The 24,563-nt window shown below is 40.0% G+C and overlaps 3 protein-coding genes across 7 annotated transcripts in view; 2 read left to right on the plus strand and 1 right to left on the minus strand.

The window, feature by feature from the left end:
- The first annotated feature begins 999 nt into the window (after nt 1–999).
- On the plus strand, nt 1,000–6,919 carry cfap73 (cilia and flagella associated protein 73). 4 transcript variants are annotated; one of them, XM_036580934.1, is made up of 7 exons: nt 1,000–1,123; nt 1,855–1,960; nt 2,726–2,830; nt 3,736–3,936; nt 4,564–4,785; nt 6,177–6,335; nt 6,714–6,919. In XM_036580934.1, the coding sequence occupies exons 1-7, from the start codon at nt 1,068–1,070 to the stop codon at nt 6,798–6,800; spliced, it is 936 nt and encodes a 311-aa protein (XP_036436827.1). In that variant the 5' UTR covers nt 1,000–1,067; the 3' UTR covers nt 6,801–6,919. The 4 variants fall into 4 exon arrangements, with proteins under 4 accessions (XP_036436827.1, XP_036436828.1, XP_036436824.1 ...); XM_036580935.1 differs by having other exon boundaries at nt 1,858–1,960; XM_036580931.1 differs by lacking the exon at nt 6,714–6,919 and having other exon boundaries at nt 6,177–6,589.
- A 2,183-nt stretch (nt 6,920–9,102) lies between these two features.
- Nucleotides 9,103–15,835, minus strand: iqcd (IQ motif containing D). Its single transcript, XM_036580040.1, has 5 exons — nt 15,808–15,835; nt 13,117–13,766; nt 11,497–11,730; nt 11,041–11,112; nt 9,103–9,649 (listed from the first exon to the last, which is right to left on the minus strand). The coding sequence occupies exons 2-5, from the start codon at nt 13,750–13,752 to the stop codon at nt 9,362–9,364; spliced, it is 1,230 nt and encodes a 409-aa protein (XP_036435933.1). The 5' UTR covers nt 13,753–13,766; nt 15,808–15,835; the 3' UTR covers nt 9,103–9,361.
- tpcn1 (two pore segment channel 1) overlaps nt 15,137–24,563 on the plus strand; it is a 37,783-nt gene continuing 28,356 nt past the window's right edge. Inside the window, exon 1 of one of the 2 annotated variants that reach the window (XM_036580039.1) lies at nt 15,137–15,775. In XM_036580039.1, the coding sequence (XP_036435932.1) occupies nt 15,688–15,775 (88 nt within the window). In that variant the 5' untranslated portion in view covers nt 15,137–15,687. Of the gene's footprint in view, nt 15,776–22,600; nt 23,681–24,563 lie in introns of those variants that run through there. The other variant, XM_036580038.1, reaches the window with a different exon arrangement.

Below are 24,563 nucleotides of genomic sequence, written 5' to 3' on the forward strand. Positions count from 1 at the left end.
GTGGTCAGGACCCCCATGGACCCTCACAGAGCAGGTACTATTTGGATGGTGGATCATTCTCAGCACTGCAGTAACACTGACGTGGTGGTGGTGTGTTAGTGTGTGTTGCTCTGGTCTGAGTGGATCAGACACAGCAGTGCTGTTGGAGCTTTTAAACACCTCAGTGTTGCTGCTGGACTGAGAATAGTCCACCAACCAAAAATATCCAGCCAACAGCGTCCTGTGACCACTGATGAAGGACTAGAGGATGACCAACACAAACTGTGCAGCAGCAGATGAGCTATCGCCTCTGAGTTTACATCTACAAGGTGGACTGACAATGTAGGAGTGTCTAATAGAGTGGACAGTGAGTGAACACAGTGTTTAAAAACTCCAGCAGCACTGCTGTGTCTGATCCACTCGTACCAACACAACACACACTAACACACCACCACCATGTCAGTGTTACTGCAGTGCTGAGAATGATCCACCACCCAAATAGTACCTGCTCTGTGAGGGTCCATGGGAGTCCTGACCACTGAAGAACAGGGTAACAAAGTACACAGAGAAACAGATGGACTACAGTCTGTAGATCATAAAATGGACAGTGTGTAAAAATAAGGAGGTGGTTTTATTGTTATGGCTGATTGGTGCATGTCTAGTAAATATTTATAGTAATATTTAATACTTATAAGCTCCAGGTCTTTGGTGAATTATAACAGAAGGCAGCTTCATCAGCGCCACATTCAGAAAAGCAGCACTTGATCCTGAAACTCAGTTTGGAACATGAAATGCATGAAGAGCTTAAAAAACACCTGTAAAGGCTAAAACATATTATGGAACCTCATTGATTGATAAAAGAAGAAAGCTGAGGACAGTATGCAAAAGAAATCTAGAACTTTCCACAGTGTGAAGAGGAGAAAAGTGAACGATCTGAAGGAATCTGAGTTGTAATAACCCGTTTTAACCACAGGAGGGCGACAGACGCGCTGTGTTTAATGTGTGTGTTGCCGTGGAAACGGCGCGGAAAGAGCAAAAACAGAAGTTTGTGAAGTTGAAGCTCAATCTTTTCCCTGCAGGAATGAAAGATGGCTGTGAGTTTGGAGGACTACTTTCGCACCGTTTTCGAAGAGCAGCTCTCAACGTAAGAACATTTATAAAGTAACGAGATTTCATTTGATTATTTTGCTCAGTTTAGTTCAGTTTGATCGCTCAAACCAAAGCTTCAATGGTGGAGACAGGCTTAAAGGGGAATTCCACCATTTTTTCAAAATTTCTAAATAATTCATTCCTTGATATGTAAACACAGTCACTCAGAGAGATCTGGTGTAAAATGGTTCATTGTAGAGAAACTTACAAGCTCAGATTTCTTTACAGTGGTGGTGATAGGAACCAGGGGTCACCGTGTTTACAACACAAATATAGACATTTTATTTACTATACAAAACCACCAGTGAACCTACACGAGTCTTCTGAGTTTATATGGATTATTAATGATGATTAAATAGTGGAAAATATAAAAAAATGAACGGTACTTTGGGGACTATTTTGCCTTGAAGCACCCTGCATGTATCCCTCCACTATAAATGGATAAAAATTAATGGATTCAAACACATCTCAGTCCAAAACCTGGTCACAAAACTATCATTAAACAGTGTCTCAGTCATCAGGCAGTGAATTCATAACCATTTCATGTAGTAACTTTCTGTGAGGGAGCTTTTAGAGGTGGACGTCTGGTTCCTATCACCACCACTGTGAACAGTTCTGACTCGGTGAGTTTCTCTAGAACAGAGCGTTTCACACCAAACCACTCTGAGTGAGTCTTTTCCATTTTAACCTGTTAATTCAACTGAGCTGGTCTTTGACTGTGTCCAGCAGTCTGCCCGCACCAGAGGAGGACCTGCGCACTGGAGCCACGCGCCTGCTGGACAAACGCAGAGAGATAAAGCACATGGACGCTGCTCTGAGGACACAGCAAGAGGTAGAAACTCACTGATATTCACTTTAAACCGTTCACAAGTGTGGAAACTAAACCATAATCATTTTGTTTTAAAGCAGTAGTTTGGCAAAATATCATATTTACACCATTTTCCCCCCAGTTCCCAATGTAGTAGTTATTCAGGTGTCTTTTGGAGGTGTTTTTAGCTGTGCTAATGTATTTTCGTCCCGATTTATATATATAGTCATATATATAAGTGCAAATGTTTGTGCGCTCCTGGTCAAATTGCATGTTTTTTGCTTGTCTGGGTGTAAATAAGTGAACACATCCTCTACAGAGAACACACTTCTGCACAATTAATATGCAAATACTGTTTATTTGCTGAATTTGATATATTCATATAATATAAAACATAAAATGTGGCCTGAGCAAAAGCTATGGCGCATTTTAAATTTTATGTTTTAGGTTTTTTTTTCAACAGAAATTGTGCATTAAAATTTACAGAAAATATCATATTTAAATGTGTTCTCTGTAAAAGATGCATTAACATATTTTCAAGCAACAAAACATCATCGGGCAGCGTGCAATGATTTATGTTTGCCTAGTGACAAAAGTGCTAACCTGCTAACTTATTGGGACATAATTTTACACTATTTGTTAGCTACATTAGCTTTGTAGGTCCAGCGTGAAACTTAAGGCTTCTAATATGTGTTAAAAAATTGGGGGGAAATTTTGTAAATTCGATTTTTTTGCCAAAATTATTGCCTGAAGTGTGAGTACGTCTATCGTCTATGTGTGCCTTTTCAGGAGTTTGAGGTGAAGAAAGAGAGTCTGAGACGGAGGAGAGACGAACTGAAGATGAAAGAAGAGAAACTCAAAGACTCTTTACTGAAGTTTGACAAGTATCTCAAAGTGAGTAAAAGTGCCCCGAAAAGTGTTACATCCACAATAATGTAGCACAGTAACCACTAATGTGGTCTCATAGCAGAATATTGCTTAGAAATACTTGTTTTGGTTTGTGTTTTTTACTAAAATTAGGGCTTCGATACTGCATTGAACTTGTATACATTTGTGTTGTAAAAGCATTACGACAATCAGTGTGTTTAAATGCACTTAAAAATCCAAAAACTGCAGAAAATCTGACTTTGTCAGTAATCCGATCAACGTGTTTACATGCTCTTGAGTAATCAGATAATGGGGCAACTCCAGGTCTACATGAGTCAGACAGTAATCAGATTTCTGCTTTGCAATCAGCCAATAAACTCACAGAAGAAGACGTGACACAAACTTCATGCCGTGGCTTTTTTTTTTAAAAACTTTGATTCATTTTACCTGAAAATACAAATAAGAATATTTAAAAAATAAGAATATTTAAATTCTTCATTTCCTCAAGCGTGTATTTGGTTTCAGCGTCGCTCCAGAAGTGTTTTGCTGTATCTCACAGCGACGTTGCTCGCTTATTTCCGGTACCACTGTCTGTTTTCACACATGCTCAGACTGAGAAATCCGAAATAAATCAGAGTAAGAGTTTACATGCACTGAGAAATCTGATTACTGAGCTAAAATCAAGCTCTCTTAATCAGATTTTTAGACCTTACTCTGATCTAAGAAATCAGTGTGCTGTTTACATGACCATTTGAATAATCAGATAACTGCAGAAATCCGATTATGATCGGTTTATTGAGTGCATGTGAACACGCTCTGTGATACATATGAAAATACTAGTAATAATAATAATAATTCTAAATATATGAACATTTGTAACTAAATAAAGATAACATTAATGATCAGATATTGCTGTCTGTCTTTCTCTCTAGGAGAACGATGCTAAGAAGACACGGGGTCTGAAGAAGGCCGAGGCAGAGAGAGCTGTAGTGAGAGAGAGAGAGCGGGAAGCGCAGCAGTTACAGAGAAACATCGCCGCCCTGCTGGCCAAGAAGGAGCAGCTGCAGGCGCGAGTCAACCGCAATAGAATCTACTGGAGCTTCTTAGATGGCGTCCTCAAGACCTCGAGGAAGGTAAAGTCTTCTGCCCGCAGTACCTGTCTTACGTAGGATAAGGAGAAATTATAAATGCGTACTACGTTTATTTAATAAGGTTACTAATCTTAAAGGACCACTTTTGGCCGTTTTAATGTAAAGGAGTTTGATGCATTATGTAAATACTAATAAAGTTTCAAAATGAACTGTCCACTCATCAGTTCATATACAGTGAGTTTAGCCCCACCTGTTCATCTTAAAGCAGTTTAGCCCCACCCACTCAGCCCTCAGCAATTTAGGCCTACCTTTTTCTTATAAAGTGATGTGGAGTGTTATTCCTCGAAAGGAGCAGTTGGTTTATTTCATCTCATGTTACTGAGGATTTCAGTCTGAAAGGGCTTCTTGAATAGATCACAATACAGCGCAGCCAATCAGAACAGAGCTCATTTACATATATCAGTCATACAGAGAATAAGGATCAACAAGAGAGGCTGGAAAATGGTCATGTAAAAAATAAATTATAGCTTTTTTTGTACATTTAGTAAGAGGACGTCCAGGGAGAAAAACAAGACAAACTTCACAATAAATACAAGAAAAGTTTTTATCTGTCTGCTTTAAACTGATGAGCAGTACATGCATACGCACATTATATGATTTGTGTTCCAGTTCGAGGATGTTGGGCAGCTGATTGGCCGTTTCGACACGCTGGTTTGTACGCGGGAGCAGCTGCTGAAGCGGCAGAGCGAGGTGGAGAGTGAGAGAGAGAGGGAGGGTGTGGAGCTGAGGAGATACGTCAGTGAGAGGGGATCAGCGTTACTGCACTACAACAACCGACTCTCACAGCTACAGACTGACCTGGACACCATCCTCTCTCAGGCCCTCAGATGGGTATGATCTGTTTCTGCTCTAATCTTCTGACACAAAGCTCCTGAAGATCCTTCACCTGCTCTGAGGCTTCATTTCGTAATCTTTAGAAGCCCAGAGCTGTTGCTGTGAGTTTGCTGTACTATGTAAGTGTAAATACCAGAGTTTCCCTCAGCTGGTAAATACCGGTATTTAAAAAATCCAGTCAAAACGCTCATTAAGTACAAGATATTCATTTTCAGGAGAGATTTCTGAGAAGGTTAGATATAGAGCAATCAACAGGACGTCTAACAGCCCTGGAAGAGCTGGTAGACCCCAAAACTGCCCCCATCAGATAAACAGCACTTAAAGCTTTCATCTCTGAGAGAGAGGAGAAAATCAAGCTGCTTCAGATCTGAAAACATCCACAGGTGTTTCTGTCCATCCTTCCACTGTGAGAAGACGACTCAGCGCTGTGGGTCTGAAAAGATGTGTAGCTGTCAAAAAGAACCTCACTGAGAAAAGGAGACGGACACATCAAACAAAGAAGCTGAACGATGGACTGACCACCCCAGAGTCCAGACCTCAACACCACTGAATGTGTTTGATTACTTCAGAAAATGTTCAACCAGCTTCTAAGACTGAACTTTAGAGGTGTGTCTGCAGATTCTTTGAGGAACTCAAAGTGAGTCTCCTGAAAAGAATGGAAGCTGGAATAAAGGGAAAGAGTGACAAATTACAGTACATTTAGTTTTTGAGGCTTCTATGCAATTTTCTGTTAAATATAATGTTGTCTGCTTTTTTTCTGACACTTAAAAAAAACATAACTTGCACTTTGTGGCTGTTTTGACTGGAAATGAAAGGAATGAAGTATAGTCTCTGGCTTTTGCACAAAGAGAAGTCATGAAATGAACTAACAGTATGTTTTCACCAGTTCTTAATTTTAAGTTGTTGGAGAATCTGTGATAGGTAATGTTTGGACTGCTAGACTATTATGTCAGGTTGGTGAAATGGCCAATATGTGATTAAAATTTGACTCTTTTGTCCAACAAACTGAATTGTTGAAACAAAATTTCCAGCTTTGAATGGCTGAACGCTTTTATAAAAATAATGCTAAAATACTATGAATACATTTATAATCATGAATAACTGCAATAAACAATTCTGCCAAGCAATGTGATTCATTAGCAGTATGTATGTAGATGTTCCCATGAACAGCATAATCATATAAAAACTGTTCATTTAAGCTTAATACTATTAATTAATATAGAATTCAGTTGATATAAACAGCTTCATACGTGACCCAGCCAGTTATATTTTAAAACTGCCTGTTTTTAAAGTGTCGCTGGTGCTGTAGTTGCCATTAAAATAGCTTTAATAATGCATCTTCGTCTGATATAATATTAGTTAATAAAAGAGATTTGTGTTTGTTACAGGAATCCACATGGAATCACATCCAGGCGACGGCTGCCAAAGAGACGCTCCTGTTGGGCCAGATAAAGGTCGTGACCCTGAACCTTTATCACTTGACTGGCGTCGTCGCGGGTGGAGCTGAAGGGGTCGGTGTTGACGACACTCTGGAGCAGCTGGACAAGGTGAGGGATTTCATTATTTTTTATTTATTATTCTCTGTTGTACCTCAAGTGGTGAAATTGTTTGGAAAGTGCGGATTGCAAACATTCAGTCCAGACTGCGTTAGCGTTTGTGAGTAGAAGATATTTTATTATGATTTGAATTTGCTGAAAAGTCTTGTTTTTTGCATCCTTTACATTTTTGACATTTTGTTTTTCGTACTTTTTGGACATAAAAATGTCAGAAGCGCCCGACACAGACTTAAAATCAAATACTAATGTAAAGAACTATGTGACTATTTAATTATCTTGCAGTCACATAATAACATGTAGGTACTATCCGATGACAGAAATAACCCACCTAAGCATTAATGGCTAAAATAAATCTGCTTTTGTTTCCAGATCCAGCTGTATATCCAGGATCGGGCTGATATCGTTCGTGATCTCAAGTCAGACACTGATAACAGATCCATCAGTGACCATGAGTGAAGACCCATCATATGGAGACTTTTACAGAGAACATTATTATTAGAGCTAAAAAGTTTATCTTATATATAACTTAGATATAATCAAGGAAAAAACATCGAAAATGTGGTCATAAAAGTATAAAAAAAGAGATCTTTATTTATTAAACTCCTGCAGTCTGTAGTTGCTGCATCATAAAGTTACAGTCAGGGATTTTTACAGGCATCTTTGTGTAGATGAGTCCATATTAAGACAAATGTCTGATCCTCATGGGCCTCTGAACATTCATCACTCATTCAGACTCAATCAGCTCAGTGGAGCTTTACAGCATCGCTTTCAGACGGTTAAACCTGAATTGACCGAAGTCTGAAGTGACATTGACAAAAAGTAAAATCTGGAAAATAGTCATACACTGAAATGAAAATTCCCAGCTGAAACTGAAACTGAGAACACAAGTCTGCACATTTTAATGCACAATTACTGTTAACTGCATGTGTTTATTATATTGGAAAAAAAGAAAATGTAACATAAAAGGTGCCATAACTTTTGCACAAGCCATATTTTATGTCACATTTTTTTTCCAATATGGCAAATTCAGCGAATAAACAGTAACCGTGTATTAAAATGTGCAGAGGCGTGTTCTCTGTAGCTGACGTGTTTCACTTATTTACACTTTTGAGCAGGGGAGCGCACAGTTTTGCACATGACTGTATGTTTGTGTTCTGCCCTGTCAGCTCATGTTTATTTGGGTGTAAGTAATAAAATCTCAAATTTCACCATAATTCAACTCAATATGATAAAATGAGTAATTTTATACTTTTATAAAATTATAAAAACAAGATAAAACAAGATAATAAAAAAATTACTTTTAGGCAAAAAATTCCATTATTTTTAATGATATTTTGCACGTTGTCTGTCATTTGTGAACTTTTTCATTATTTTAAAAACAGACGGAGCTGGTGAGCCGGCAGGGACTTTCTTTCTGCTCGTTTTGCTGTGTTCTGCGTATCGAGTCGTGTTTTCAGGTGCTATCAAACCTGTAGTGGAGAGGTTTGTGGGTGTTGTATCTTCTCTTGATGCTCCACATGAACAGAAATCATAACTCTTGTGTTTAATGTTGCTCATAGAAACCATTTTTTCTCTAAAAGTGCCATTTTTGGCCAGAATGTTTGGGTGGCTGAAATTGCAATGCAGCCATCTGCAGTTTTATTACATTCAAAAGTCAAAATACTGGAAGACAGCATGAAACAGCTGATGCTGGTAAGAGGAGGATGAGGGTGAAATGCCATTAGACACTGCTAGGCCTTCTACTGTGGCTGGGCTTATGTTACCTGTGGGCACAGAAAGCCACGGCTAGCGAGCTTTCTCACAAGAATAAACAGCACAAACAGAATATGATATGCTATTGATGTGAAATCAGCCTCACAATTGCAAAGTATTTGTGAAATGCTACCGTTGATCTGAAGCAGTCTTGCTTTTTGTTGTTTTTTATTCAGTATTAAGGAATAAGAATTAAAAGCTGTGGAGTTTATCCAGTGTTTTACCTCTTATACAATTATAAGACAACCCAACGCTAACAATTAAAGCTGCACTATGTAAGACTGTTTTCAAAATTGAAAGAAATAGCATTAGGAAATGAATATGGTGAGCGTGCGCTGCTGAGAGTTGGCCTGTAAAACCTGAAATAGCCAAGTCAGAGGTGTCCGGTGGAGTTTTTTATACGTCTTTATGTATTAACTTCACACACAGGCTCAAAAAAAAGGTCTGGCTCGATGTTTAGGCCTCAGATTATCTCAGAATCACCGTTATACTGATGAAGATGTGATGACAATAGTAGATAATTCACTCCCCTCCTTAGCAGACGTGTCCTTCACCAAGTTTAGACTGAGTTCTCTTTGAATTCTCTTTCAATAATCAGATTCATCCGCTTGGGAAAGGAGGCCGAAACACAATCCATGACCCTCAAAATGTTCTTCCACATGTTGCATGCAGTTACACATTTCAACCAGAGAGGTCTCCAGATCCCCAAAACTTACATAGGCCCAATCCCATTTCACCCCTCGCTCCTACCACTTAGCCCTTACCCCTCCGTTTCCATAAGAAATCGCTAGTAGTGCTGACGTCTCGGTTCCACTTTAAATGGTGCAGCAGTTAGGAGTTAGTGAGGAGCTGAACTTTACCCTCCTCTGCTGTCACTGCAGACTGGCAGGGTCGCAGACAGAGCAGTGCTAGTAGCTGTTAATGAAGTAATGCTCTTTTTATTTGAGGGTCCCATTTCACAGAGATTGAAAGATTTCAACCACTACCCCTCATAACTCAGTTCCAAGGGGCAAGGAGACCCTCGAAAACAAGGGCTAGGGGTACAAATAAGAAATAGGATTGGGCCATAGTGTAGATTTAAACTGTGGCCTGTAGGCTGACAAAACAAAGACTCGGTCAGTACTGCAGTACCCCTGCTAAATAATTAGCTTAACATTTTAATGCACCACAAGTTCAGTTTTATTTATTTACGTGTAGGTCAGAACTCTGTAAGTGCACACAGTAGTTATTTAGTATGTTTTTCACAGTTGTTTATACACTCTGACTCATTTTCCTTTCTTCCCTTTCCCCTTCTTTGCCTTCTTGCTCTTGCTCTTCGTCTTGGCCTTCATGACCTTGCGAACACAGTATCCTCTCCAGAAGGCCTGGATGATGACGGCTGCTTGACTCTTCACTTCTCTCTCCTTCTCCTCCTCCTCTCTCTGCTCCTGCGCTATCCTGCGTTCCTCCATGATCTGCGAATATTCCAGCTCTAGAACAGCATAGTGCTCCTGCAGGTCCCTCAGCTCGGCCTTCTCCTCTTCATAGATCACTGTCATCTCCTCCAGCTCCGTCTGCTCACATATAACCACACATACAAAACATACAGTCACTCAGATGTACAGTAAAGGGCAATTCCACCAATTTTTCAACCATTTACTGCATAATTCAGTTTGTGAGATGTAATCAGAGTGATTCAGAGTGGTTTGGTGTGAAATGGTTCAGATGTCTTTACAGTGGTGGTGACAGGAACCAGGGGTCGCCATAACTACAACACAAATATAGACATTTTATTTACTATCAGAACCACCAGTGAACCTACACGAGTCTTCTGAGGGTTTATATGGATTGTTGAAAGTTTTTTTGGGGGGGACTATTTTGCACCCTCAGCTGGGATAGGCTCCAGCACCCCACCCAGAAGGATAAGCAGTTTAGATGATGGATGGATGGATGGATGGATTTTGCACCCTGCGCCCACCATGAATGGATTTTAAAAAACATAGTTTAGCTGAAAACCTTCTCCTGAGACAGTCTTAGACATCAGCCAGCATATTCATAACCATTTCATGTAATACCTTTCTGTGAGGGAGCTTTTAGAGGTGGGTGTCTGGTTCCTATCACCACCACTGTGAACAGTTCTGGCTCGGTAAGTTTCTCTAGAACAGAGCGTTTCACACCAAACCACTCTGAATGACTGTTTACATCTCAACCATTTACACACTATTATTACATACTAAGGCTATTATTCAGTAACTACAGGGACTTCAGTACAATCTGGTTGAGCTATTTGGTTATTAGGTTATACAGGGAGATTCACTCGAAAGAGGCCCCGAATATTCTGTTGTAACTCCCATTAGGGTGAAGCAATCTGAACAAAAAAAAATGCTACATACCTTGACGTACGTGGAATCGATTGCATTACATGCAATGCTGGAAGTGATCTCCGTTTTCTGCCAGACATATCAAGGGGTACGGGGGGTATGCACCCAGAATGTGCAAACGGAGGTTAAACGTCGCGACGGCTGTCCGGTGCCTACCTCATCACTCCGACGCAGGGGCATCCCTGCTTGTTCGAAGCTCCATATATTGAGGAGCACATTGCGCATTGTTTCGTTCAGATTGCTTCGTCCTAGAGAGAGTTATTACAGAATATTCGGGGCCTCTTTCAACTGAATCTCCCTGTAGAATTGTGTATTAAAACTGGCCATTTTAAGGGATAATTATGCAGATGTTTTGACCGTTTGATCTTAGTAGTGTCACTTATAAAGGAATAGTTTCATGTAAAGTCAGATTTGCCTATTCAGTTTTGTACTGGAGCTTTGAGGCTAATGTTGCTACACAGTGGAAGCGTATAGCCCACCAATTAGCATTTTGCGAACTGTATGCCTCAGTCATGACTGGAAAACTGTGGAAATTTGATTTTATTTTTTCCTTTAAGAAATGATTTCATCTTTTTTTTCATCACCTGCTTTTCTCCCATATCTGTGTCATATTTCTGAATCCAGTTTTCGATCTCGGTCTCCAGTTTGTATTTTTTCTGCAGAGGAAAAATACCAACAGTAACATGAGAACATATCAGAAACATGTGGCCAATAAAGCCTAATTATCAATCTAATTATAACAAAACGAATATCCACAATGAAGTTATAATTACATTAACATCCAGAATGAAGTTATAATAAAAATAATATTCACGACAGAGTCCCAATAAAACAAATCCCTCGTATTTTAATGTACAGACTGAATAAATTGACCACAAATGACTATAAATAGATAAATAAATTACACTATATTATTATTTAATAACTTTCTGTTCCTAAAATGCTTGGAATGTTGAATTAAACATATAAAATTACTTGTTATATTGTATTATATAATATTCTTTTATATTGCTTTTGAACGGCAGTGTAAACACACACACCTTGCGCAGTGCCAGCTCTGCTTCTTTGTGCTCCGTGATCAGGTTGTTTAGTTGCACTCGCAGTTGATTGGCCTCCTGCTGGAGGTGTGTCTGTTTCCCCTCTGAGGTTTTCTGATCCGACTCGTTCTGCCTCTGAGCTTCCTGCTGTGTCCGTGCCACAAAATCCTCTGAAGTCTTCTCCATCTGGTACACAGAACCCTTCAGCCGACGAATCGCCTCGTTCTGCTTGCTGATCTGAGAGTGTAGTGAACAGGGCAGCGGCATCAACCTCAACCACTAAAAGGGCCATATTAAGAAAACTCAAGAAACCTGCTTTTATTTCATATTTAACATGTTGCTATGACCCGAACTGGCCACTGTTTATTAAAAATACAACACCAGAATATAAGCACTGGGCTACAGGTTAAACCTCTTTAATTTGAACTGGACTCCTGGCTGATTCTCTTTTTGTGCTACTCTCTTTTTGCACTATATAGTGAGTAGTGCATTGGCCAAAATAGTGCGCTATATAATGAATCGGGCATAATTTGGGACATAATCCAAAATAGTGTGCTATATAGTGAATAGAGCACAGTTTCAGACATAGTCCTAAATAGTGAACTATATAGTGAGTAGGGCAATAGTTTCACTGTAAAGTGAATAGAAACTAGTTTTGGATAAATAGTGCACTAGTGAGTTTTGGACATAGTCCAAAATAGTGCACTATATAATATATGGGGTGTTGTTTTAGTCATATTTCAAATTAGTGCGCTAGTAAATAGGGCATTGCCCAAAATAGTGCACTACATAAGGAATAGGGCAAAATTTTGGACATAATCCAAAATAGGGCGCCATATAGTGAACAGAGCAGTTTCAGACATAGTCAAAAATAGTGCACTATATAGGGAGTAGAAACACGTTTTGAACAAATAGTGCACTAGTGAGTTTTGGCTATAGTCCAAAATAGTGCACTATATAACATATAGGGTGTAGTTTCAGACATATTCCAAATTAGTGCACTAGTGAATAGGGCACTATATAGTGAATAGGGCACTGCCCAAAATAATGCACTATATAACGAATAGGGCATACTTTCAGACATAGTCCAAAATCGTGCAATATATAGTGAATAGGGCACTGCCCAAAATAGTGTGCTATATAATAAATAGATATAATAAATGGATATAATCCAAAATATTGCACTCTATTGCACAGAGCACAGTTTCAGACATAGTCCAAAATGCACTATATAGTGAACAGGACATTGTATCAGACAGTCTAATATAGTGCACTGTATAGTGAATAGTTAGGGATTAGTTTGGGATAAGTAGTGCACTAGTGAGTTTTGGATGTAGACCAAAAATAGTGCACTTTAAAATATATTGGGTGTAGTTTCAGACATATTCCAAATTAGTGCACTAGTGAATAGGGTGTAGTGTTAGACATAGTCAAGACTAGTGCACTAGTGAATAGGGTGTAGTTTCAGACATATTCCAAATGAGTGCACTAATGAATAGGGTGTAGTTTCAGACATATTCCAAATGAGTGCACTAGTGAATAGGGTCTAGTATTAGACATAATCCAGACTAGTGCACTATGTAGTGAAAATCATTTTGGACATGGGGCCCGACTGTCCCTCACCTCCTCATCCCTGTCTTTTATTGCTGCCGCAACTTCCTTTTCAAGTGTGCCGACCACCTCTAGGTTGCTACGGTGACGCATGCTGACTTCCTGAATGTGCCGGCTGCGTTCCCTCTCCTCTGAAGCTGTGGTCAGGAGCCTCTCCAAGACGACAGCCCTGAGTTCCTGTAACCCTGCCACCAGCTCGTGCACCCCTTTCCGGTCTTCTGTAATTGGCCCCGCCCTTTTAAGCCCCGCCTCCGCAGTAGGACAAGCCCTCAGCAGCCGCAAAAGGTTCAGCAGTGAATTCTGCACCACTTTGGTGGTCGCTTCCTGTTCTGTCTCCTCCGTGTCCACATTCAGGGCCCCGTGTTTCTTCACCACACGCAAGTGCTCAGTGAGGGACCTGACAGTCTTTTCTCCCAGGCTCACAGAGAGGCTCTCAGGATGGGTCAGCTCAGAGGGCAGGAGGGCCACCAGCTTCATTTTATGGATGCACTCGTCCAGAACCCCTATAATCCGCTGCGGTTCTGGAGACACCAGCTTCTTCCTGGATGGGTCAATGATCTTCAGTGAGAGCTTGTTTGGGGATACGGGCGTGAGGGCCACAGGTGGGACTTCGTCACCAAGGGGTGCTTCGGTTGACTCTGATGCCATGGATGTGTATGGTTCTGAGAAGAAGAGGCATGTCAAATTATGAAATAAATAAATAAATAGATTTTAACCTCTTAAAACATATCATTCAGTAACTACTGTGAAAGTAATCTGTAAGTTATGCAGTTATGAAGGCACTGAAGTGTGGAACCACAAACAGATCCTTAAAAAAAAAACAACAAAAAAGGTTCTACCTGTCATAAAATTCAGTATTTTGTCATTTGAAATTCTCAAATACATTTATGTTGTGGTGCGTGAGATTAATAGTCCACAAACCTTACACAGAAAGCCACGTTTATTTTTTGTTTGTTTATTTTATGTGAAAAAAGTAAATGTTAAAGGGGAATTACACTCATTTATCAAAATTTCTGTAGAATTCAGTGGTTGAGATGCAAACAAAGTCAGTCAGATTGGTTTGATGTTTACAGTGGTGGTGATAGGAACCAGGAGTCCCAGTGTCTACAATGCAAAATAGCCATTTTATTGTCTATTCAAAACCACCAGTGAACCTACACGAGTCTTCTGAGTCTTTATATGTAATGTCGATAATGATAAAATAGTGGTCCACTGAAAAAAATGAATTGACTTTGGGGACTAATTTGCCTCAGAACACCCTTCACGTATCCCTTCTCCATGAATCGACTAAAATGTATGTTTTTCTAGAACAAAGCATTTCACACCAAACCGCCCTGAATGACTTTGTTTACATCTTAACAATTTAATTATGCAGAAATTTTGAAAAATTGGCGAAGTTCCCCTTTAGGTGTATGTTAATGGATTAACCTAATGCGCATAAGCTACTGCATTTAATGAAATAAAAATAGAAAAAAGCAAACAAACATGACATTGAAAGGCTTTACACTTAGGCATTTTTGTCAAACATATAACAAGATATTTTTAAAGATATGACTTAGAAGCCCTGCAGCAAATGGTATAAAAACAGCGCTTACAGTCTGTAGTCACTGCTGAAGCTCTCTTAAAAACCAAAACAGCTATTGCTTACAATTACATTGATTTCACATTACAGATAAAGTTTACATGCTATAAAAAACGACTAAAATTGTAGAAGAATCCCTGCAGTTTCGTTTAAACTAAAGAGGAAAACTTTGCTGCCAGGACTCTCCGTGTAATTGTGTACTATGTGTTGCTATGGCGCTGGTTGGCATGACGGTTGGTTTGAAAAAATGAAAGCGCCACCACGTTTGAATCTGTTTACAACCCTGTAATGACGAACTATTGTTTAATTTGCAATTATTTTCAATATTACATTCATATTGCACCATTTCATTTAATAAACCTTGCAGTTTGATCTATAGAGAGCGTCTTCGTTCTGCCCAAGGGGCTTTTATTGTGAAAACACGTCGTTGATCGGCAGCAGACTGTCGTAAAGAGGCCAGGCGTATCTGCGTTGCTGTTGTTTACGTTGTGCGAAAGTCTGATGTTTGTTGTCGGAGAGTTAAATTTAACCCGGATTCGCGAATAAAAACCCCGAAAAGCTGAAATATGTTGCGGTGTTTTAGGTCTGTAGGCAGAATAAGTGCTCTGAAAGCGCTTTGACGGCGTCCCGGTGAAGAGTCAGAGGATTAACCGGAGCTTTTCTTCGTTCTTATCCCGGTTTATGCCGGTTCAGCTCGTGTTGATCCGGTTTAAACAGCTGAGCAGCTTCTCGGCGGGACTTTGTGGCGGTGCCGGTTCTTATTTGAGTGTTTAAGCTTTGTGTCCAGCTGAAGGAGCCGGAGGAGGTGAAAGAGGTCGCTGTGCTAAACCTCCCAATGTATGAACTTCACCTAAGTTGGCTTGACCACTGGGAGACCAGCAGCTGGCCTGTTTGATGTCTGACCTGCCCCGCAGCTCGCAGGGTTAGACGTTAGCCCGGGTTACTCGGTAAACGCAGCGTTTCTCGGCGTTTCTCAGCTCTTTCCATCGGCCCAGTGCGGAATGGACGACGACGTGCCGCTCATTCTAACCTGGGACGAGGCCAACAGCGGTCTGCTGGGGGAGGAGGCCTCGGAGCGCCCGGAGGAGAGTGAGTATCTGCCCGCTACGCACCATACTGACCTGCGCTGACCTGGCGGCTGAGCTGGGCTTGAGCAGGAAGCCAGAAGTGAACACTGTCCAATAGACACATCCCAGACCTTTCTTCCTAAAAAGATGGTTCTTCAAGGGTTCTTTAGTAGGGAAAATGGTTCTGTGACGAATCATGAACACTTAAAGAACCCTTCGCATGATTAAATGGTTCTTTGCATCATGAAAGTTGTTTTCAGATTGATGAACAGATCCATTTTCTTTACTAAGGAACCCTTAAAGAACCGTTATTTCAAGTGTGTAACAATAGATAAACCCTTTTGGGTGCTATATAGAACTCTTTTCAATAAGGTTCTATATAGAACCATCTACAGCACACCCCGAAGAACCCCTTAATCATGCAAAGGATTATTTGAGTGTTCATGGTTCTTTATAGCAATGTTTTCTTTACTAAAGAACCCTTGAAGAACCATAATTTTAAATGTGTAACAATAGAAGAACCCTTTTTAAAAGTGTTCTATATAGAACCATCCACAACACTTTTTGAAGAACCCTTTTATGATGCAAAAAACCCTTTAAATGTTCATGGTTCTGTATAAAACCATTTTATTTTAGATCAGACGGTGAGGTTTCACTCACTACACTGTGTTAAATCTAATCAAACAGGACTAATTTTACTCTCTTCCTGATGAAACGTGTCAGGATAAACAATGATATTGGCGGAATATCGGTCTCTGCAGATGTTCTTTTAAAAAAGGGTAACAGCGTCAGACAGATGTTTAGGTTTGACTGATATTTAAGGCTGATATTTAACGATGTATTGTTTGAACTCCTGGACTGAGTTGCACCAGGTTTGTACTTAAGTCTGTCTTTACTGAGTCCTCAGTTACACAAGTTGGTTTAAAGTGTCCTTTTACTGAATTTGGTTGCACCATAATCTGTAAGTCGTGTCTTTAGTAACAACTAACTGATGCGTACGTCGCTTTAACATGTTCAGAACGACCTATAAACCTGCTGCCATGGAACGATGTGCACAGGTTGAACTGAATAAACCTGTTTATATATACTCGCCTATTCTTATATTTACATTTTTTGTTCTTTTATGTGCTTTATATTCTTATATATATCTCATATTTGCCTGAGAAACCAAATATGCTGCTTTTTAAATGCCGGTCTCTGGCTGACCGACTCAACTCCTCACCTGCTCAGGGAGGTGTAAATATTTAGTAACTACTAAACTCAGCATTAAAACTAGTTTGTGGTGCAGCTCGTTCTGATTTAGTAATGCATACACCCGAACTTGGTAAACACGTTACAACTAGCCTACGTTTGAACTGGTGCAACTGACCACTGAAGAGCAGAATGTCTAGGTGGTGCTGGATTACTGCACTGAAATATCTGCATCACTGCGCTGCAGTTTAACCCCCACAGAAATGATCTATTACATTTCTCTGTAGTGCAAATCCCAAAGCTAGTCGCGGTTTCTACATGTGAGAAACGTTTACGCAACATTGGCATCAGCAGATGTGTGCATGAAAAATATCAGACATCAGCACAAGTCCCATATCATTGGCCCCTTTAAGTGAATCAGGTGTGTCAGAGCAGGAAAACCATAAAACTGTCTACAGCTGAACCACTTCTGAGCCAAATGCAAACACTGAATGTCATGTGGGTTTATTGACGTATTTTACATTTATATTATTATATAGTTTCTGCTGTTTATTTAAGATGAAGTCATGTGACAGTAAGGAACTGAGAACTGACAGTTTGGCAATTCACATACATGCCAGTCAGGAAAGCACTGTTTAACTAAAACTTTGTTTTTGACTGTATAAGATGAAATAGGCTGATATTATTGGTGATTTGCAATTTTTAGCTCTTTAAATTCCGTGTAGGTAGGAGTGGACGATGTACAGCAGGAGTGCTCTTACGTACAGCAGAGTACGTAAGTCTACACACTGTCGTAGAAGGCGTACAAGTTGGAACAGATGAAAATCCACACTATAAAAAAATACCATAAAAACTATGAGTACAGTGGTTTTATTAAACATTCCACAAGCTACACTGCACTGATTCCAGCTAAACAGGACCATTTATACTGTCTTTAAAATGAAACATGCAGTTTGTCACTGTTCTGTAGTGGAGCTCAACCAATATTCTGTATTAAAGAGGAACTCCACCCACTTTTCAAAAGTTCCACATAATTAAGTGGTTGAGATGTACAGAGTCGTTCAGAGTGGTTTGGTGTGAAACGCTCTGTTTTAGAGAAACTTGCGAGTCAGAACTGTTCACAGTGGTGGTGATGGGAACCAGACGTCCACCTTTAAAAGCTCCCTCACAGAAAATTACTACATTAAATGGTCATGAATTCACTGCCTGATAGTTTTGAGAAGATTTTGGCTTAAATGCTTTTGTTTTTTTTAAACTGTTTATGCTGGAGGGCTACATACAGCATGTGTAAGGCAAAAAAACCTTACTATTAGAGATTTATCACTTTTATCTTCACCAGAATATAAAAAGCTAGGACTCGTGTAGGTTCACTGCTGGTTTTGATAGTAAATAAAATGTCTATATTTGTGATGTAGTCATGGCGACCCCTGGTTCCTATCGCCACCACTGTAAAGAGATCTGAGTTAGTAAGTTTCTCTACAATGAAATCTCAAGGTCTTATTTATTCAGAAATGTTGAAAAATTGGTGGAGTTTCCCTTTAACACTGAGCAGAAATATAATGGTTCATAAAACGTCATTACGTCAGTTTTTCTTTTTTTCAACTACTTAGTATAATATGAGGCTACTTTGGGGCTCAGAGCTGCTCTACCATCACACTCACCATCAAAATGGCCTACAGTTTAGCTCACTGTAATGAAAAGAGTCTTCACAGTCAGCAGAATTGAAGGTCACTGCATGAGCCATGATGTTGGTTAAATTTTATCTGTTTTCTAGCTGATTCAGTTCACCTGACAAGCCAAATACAGTCTCATTTACCACCAAGCCAGCTCTCTCAGAGACGTCTGCATCCGCTGCAGTTAGCTTGTGGAGAGTGTAGTCATTATGAGCTGTAGGTATCACCGTTATTTCTGAGTTACAGTTCAGTCTAATTTCTGTGGTGCTGTGGTTTCAGTAATAACTGCAAACAGCTTTACTGTGAATGCTAAAAGTGTCCATTTTAGGCTTTTCTCTTAGATTGGCAGAGTACAGTCTGTGGTTAAAGAGTGATTGTTATTCATAACCTCTCCATCTCTGGGAGAGGATTATTGTCCCATTTTTGAATGAGTGTTAACAGAAGACGGGGGATTAAGTGTCTCCTAGACTAGACCAGCACTGTTATTGAATGTTTTCCTAGTGAATCCAGTAATTACAGAGACAGTTAGTGTCACTAAGTCTGTTTATTTGCTTAAAACTATGTTTACTAACATAATAAGACCCTCATGTGACCTTTTACTTTACAGTTGCTGAGCAAAACATTTGAAACATTTTCCAGGTTATGTTTACTGTTTTTGGCACCTCCTTGTGGAGATGGACATGAAATAGCACTGAGAAACCAAAGGCCTTTACTACGTCATTAATGAACAGTGTGTGAGAGACAGAAAGATGAGTTTTGGTGACGTTTTGGTTCTAGAAGTGTGTAAAATGTGCGTATGTGGGGGAGGAGGGGTGTCGGAGGGAAAGTTCAGAAAATTTCAAACTCTAATTTTGTAGGCCTAAATACATAACAAGAAGCTTACTTGAACTAAACAGTTTTATTTGATTAAAAAATTTCCATGTACTAAGATTTTCATAGTAAAAATAGATTAAACACGTCCTCTACGGGGAACAAAGTTACAGTTATTTGTTGATTCTTTTAGTTGCTGAGTTTAATGTAGCGGAAAAAGTAAAACCAACTATGAAATGCATAAGGGCACATTTTATATTTTATTTTTTTCCCCAGTGTGTTAAATTCAGCAGATAAACAGTAATTGTACATTAAAATGTGTATAGTATGCAGAAATGTGTTAGAGGATGTGTTCACTTATTTTACCTAGAAAATAAAGAAAGCATGTAATGTGACCAGGGTGCACAAACCTTTGCAGGTGACTGTTTGCAGTGTTGGAATATTCCAGCTGTTTAAGAACAGTGTTTCTCAATGACCAAATGCAAAGACTTTAGGTATTTCGCCCTCTATTGTGCTAGTAGTGCAATATGGAAAAACACAACTGAATGAGACCTTCTACAGCACTGCATTAAAAACCAGCACACTGATGTGATGGAAATAACCACTTTGACAAACTGTTGTCAGTAAATGCTGTTGGTTGCTGCATATGGAAATGCAAGATAACCTCAAATTTACTGACACGTTTTATACTTGGGGTCAGTTTGACCCCAGCAATTTAAACCTCTGGGAAATATCAATCTTTTGGTGGGAATTCTGTTTTCCCCTCCCCACGTTTCCCCTCCCTACAGGAGTGGTTAGGTTAGGGCCCTAAATCAGAGGGACGTTTTAAAGATTATAAAAATCCGAGTTATAGTGACCTCAATATCATCTAAATGTTGATTTTACTCAGCCAAAACAGCTTGGGGTCCTGTGTACAGGATATTGAAGACATATCATCATGTTAATTTTATGATTACCCTTTTGTCCCCATTAAATTAGAAAAAGTAATTAAATATGAAGCAACCAAATATATGGATCATTTATTTACAGACATTAAACATTGAATGGGATCAAATTGACCTCAGATATAATGGGAGAGTTGAGACTATTCTGCACAGAAGTAGTCATATGTCAGCAATGTCTAGAAACACTGCCGGCTTCTCTGGGCTCTAGCGCCTCTGAAATGGGCTGATGCTCAGTGGAAGTGTGTATTGTGGTCTAATAAGTCCAACTTTCAGATTGTTTATGGAAGTAATGAGTATTGTGTTCTATGAGCCAAAGAAATAAAGACTGTTACCAGCATACAGTTCCAAAGCCAGCGTTTATCATGGGGGTATTAGTGGGTTGAAAATCAGAGAAGGCTAAAAATTCTACTTTCAAAATGGGATAAAATGGTGTTTTCAGTCCTCAAATAATTATTAGGTGTTGCTTAAGGAAAAGGTGATCCATGTGCCTTTAACACTGATATACCATATGTAAATATGCCTTTAAGATTGATGTATTTAAATGACCCCTATTCCGATTGGCTATATTTCACCTCATTCAAAAAGTAGTCCAGGGCCAATGACTTCAGTATAATGGATGTATATAGATGCAGGTTTTCGTGACATCATAAAAAAATTTAATTCAAAACAGGCTGTTTTTGCAGCTTGGTGTCTGTATGTGGACTGCATATGCATATTTTTGAAACTTATTTTTTACATGCAAACTCAAACTTTTATTTACAAACTGAAAGTTTAGTTCATTTTCTCAGATTTGGGCCCTTTAAAATTGAATGAATGTTTATTTTAGCTGTCATTAGCCACGTTTACATGCAGCCTGATAATCTGTTGGTAATCCGACTAATAGCTCAATCAGAATAGAAAACGTCCATGTAAACACCTCAGTCAGAATAGACTAGTCCAGTTGAGGCCACTCGGAATACAGTTTCTATCTGACTGAACGAGGTGGGTAATCCTGTAAATAATCTGTTAAATAGAAGAATAATATCCGTGTAAACGCCTGTATCTGATTACGTTCCCTATCAGAAAGTTTAAGTCCGTTCTGATCATGTTCATCACGTCATAGTGAAAGTTTATACCGTTCAACATGGTGGAGCAGAGGAGACGAAGTTTATGCTCTGAGCTTTAAAAGACGGCGGTGGGACGGACGTCCAGCTTATGTGTCTCAGAACACGACGTCTTCCTCTCGGCCTTCTTTAATAAGGACATGTGAAGGACGTTTTCCTGAGTCTGACATCATTTTAAAGTCATTAAAAACACAAGCGCTGCTCACTGCTGCTCGTCTCACTCTGACTGGACTCACGTGATGCTCGTTGTCATGGTAACGTCTACAGTAAGCGGTTCTCTACATATGCACGTCATTTTGGATCGGATTACTTGTGTGCATGTAAACAGAGATCAGATATTAATCTGTAATCGGAATATGTTCAATCGAATTGGCCAAAATCTCTGCCTGTAAACACAGACACTGTAGTGAAATACGGCACTGTCACTTTAAGACGAGAGGTGAGGGGTAATAAGTAAATAAGCACCATCGTTTTAAGAGAAAAGTTTCCTGACAGTGGCAGTCATGTGTTTGAGTGTCCACCACAGCAGTCTGTTGCAAAGCAGCGGCACACGACCAAACATGCTGTGTCAGCGTAGTGGTTGACGCCGCACTTGTTTGTGGCCCCTGTCCACTCCCCGCTCCGCACTCCCCACCCCCCACCAACACGCAAACACGTGCACAATGCTGCCGCGGCTGAAAGGTGAGCAGAGCTTGCTGGTTAAGGGACGCCCCATGATGTTTTTGTCCTGCTGCTGAGTTTGAGGACCGGAAAACTGGACACTTCTTATTCTGTTCGCCTGGACGTGGTTGTTCTGTAACTCATCAAATGGACGTTTTCTGGAAATTACAGGAATTCTAGGAATACAGACTCTCTCTCTTTCTCTTGCTCTCATGTTCCCTCGTTGTCTGCTTCTGGCCTTGCGACAGTGGGGCTTTATTCGACGGAGCTGAGGGCTATTTATGGAATAAAAGAAGAGAGCCCATGTCAGGAGGACTTGCACCACGTGGGTCCTTCTGCTAATGCTTACGTCTGTTTGTTTGGACCATGACGGCTGAGGATTACAGTGGAAGGACACGACTGATTTGGTGAAAAGTGTTTTTTTTTTTTTTTTTTTGGTTTATTTCATGTTTTTGTGTAACGGGAAAGCGGAGCACTGCATTGTTCCCCCATCATCTGCCTTTGGACTGCCATCTTTATGTCCTGCTACCAAAATTACAGTAATCTTTCTAAGCCTTGTCTTGTTTGTGGCATGACGAGTAGGGCTTTGGTTTGATTTGAGGTGTCTCCTACTTTCTGTTCCTCAGAAACTTGTCAATTCCTCAATGAAATGGATGCCCATCTGGGCAGTGTTCTGCTTTCAAAACTGACCGGGGGGGCAAATCAACGCCTAAAGGCATCATGTTAAATTTGCATTAGGGCTTTACCCAAAAACCCACCCTCAGAGAGATTCCTGGTTTTGTTTAGCTGGATTTTCTCTTGGAATAAGGCTCAGCCTGAAGCACTTCTACAACTGAACCAGCTTCTGTTGCCTTTTTTTAGCATGTTTGCCAAACTTTTGATGGCAGGAAAGATGGCTGATTTTCAGGAAAAAATGGAAGTGGCACAGGAAAAGGGGAAATGACACAGGGAAGGAGAAGCTTTTCCTGGTGAGCCGGATCAAAAGTACGTCAACTAGGAGTGAAGAAGGCACATCTGACCAAGGCAGTTGTAGAAGGTGGAGTAACTGGAGTATCAGAACTGAACATTCTCCTCTACCAGCCAGGAACATTCCAGGTTCCTTAGATCTTTCAGAAGGACCAGTGGATGGAAAGAAACCTTCTTCAAGGTTTTCACTGGATTATTTCCTCTTCCACTCTTTGTAAATAGAGTGTTAGTTTATTTTCTTGAGGTGGAAGATGTGGACTGATGTGCAGGAATGTGGGAATTGAGGTGCAGTGCTGTTGGACCTTTGGGGTTAAATTGCTGGTGGATTTGAGTTTTTTGGATTTTTTATTTTTAACAAAGGTGGACTTGCAGCGTTCAAACATGGAGATGATGCCACGCAGTTGACACTTGGTCATTCACTCTTTTTGGACCCTACTCTCTTTGACTGACTGTTGGCGACCGGTACGATCAGCTGCAGTGGTTGTCATGGAAGCCGGCGGTAACCATGTCAGTGGGGCTGAATGGACACCCGAATGGCCCTTCCAGTCGTCCTCTTTCTACCAACCCTGTGGATGTGCTGGTATGTGGAGTTGTGTAAATCAAATACTGTTATCCCCAATTGATAGCATGCAGAACATTAGGCTTGTATCTTCATTAGTAACATACAACACGTAATAAAAAAGGGGCACAGTTTTGTAAGTAATGAGCCGTAGAAGCTACAATACTGTGCAGAAGTCAGATCCCACCCTTCATTTATAGAAATTCTAGTCAGTAAGTACAAATTATTCATTTTTCAGCTTCTAAAAAAATAGTAATCTAAAAATATGATTACACAGAAGCCTTAGCAACTGAACATAAACTTTTAATTTGTTCACTCTTCACCACTCTTTATTCCAGCTTCCATTCTTTTCAAGAGACTCACTTTGAGTTCCTCAAAGAATCTGCAGACACACCTCCAAAGTTCAGTCTTAGAAGCTGGTCGATCATTTTCTGAAGTAATCAAACACATACAGCGATGTTGAGGTCTGGACTCTGGGGTGGTCAGTCCATTGTTCAGCTTCTTTGTTTGATGTGTCCGTCTCCTTTTCTCAGTGAGGTTCTTCTTGACAGCTACACGTCCTTTCAGACCCACAGCGCTGAGTCGTCTTCTCACAGTGGAAGGATGGACAGAAACACCTGTGGATGTTTTCAGATCTGAAGCAGCTTGATTTTCTCCTCTCTCTCAGAGATGAAAGCTTTAAGTGCTGTTTATCTGATGGGGGCAGTTTTGGGGTCTTCTGGGTGGTTGTTAGGAGGCACATTTTCGTTCTAATCATTTTTTTAACTCCCGGTTTAGAAACTCCTGTTTTTTCGTTTATTTTCCTTTGACCTTCTCCTTCCTTGTGTAAGTAATTTCTTAGATCTAATCTTCTCAGAATTGTCTGTTTTAGCCATTTTTAGATGCACACGAGAGACATTTAAAG

Source organism: Colossoma macropomum, unplaced genomic scaffold, assembly GCF_904425465.1.
Source record: "Colossoma macropomum unplaced genomic scaffold, Colossoma_macropomum, whole genome shotgun sequence".
Taxonomy (NCBI): Eukaryota; Metazoa; Chordata; class Actinopteri; order Characiformes; family Serrasalmidae; genus Colossoma; species Colossoma macropomum.

Excerpts from the sequence above, each read along its gene's own strand:
- cfap73 (XM_036580931.1), top strand. The coding sequence starts at position 1,068 with ATGGCTGTGAGTTTGGAGGACTACTTTCGCACCGTTTTCGAAGAGCAG. Across the intron at positions 1,124-1,854 it reads TTCGAAGAGCAGCTCTCAAC|CAGTCTGCCCGCACCAGAGG; the intron begins GTAAGAACATTT and ends GACTGTGTCCAG. Across the intron at positions 1,961-2,725 it reads CTCTGAGGACACAGCAAGAG|GAGTTTGAGGTGAAGAAAGA; the intron begins GTAGAAACTCAC and ends GTGCCTTTTCAG.
- iqcd (XM_036580040.1), bottom strand. The coding sequence starts at position 13,752 with ATGGCATCAGAGTCAACCGAAGCACCCCTTGGTGACGAAGTCCCACCT. Across the intron at positions 11,731-13,116 it reads TAAAAGACAGGGATGAGGAG|ATCAGCAAGCAGAACGAGGC; the intron begins GTGAGGGACAGT and ends CTACACTCTCAG. Across the intron at positions 11,113-11,496 it reads CAGAGCTGGCACTGCGCAAG|AAAAAATACAAACTGGAGAC; the intron begins GTGTGTGTGTTT and ends TTTCCTCTGCAG.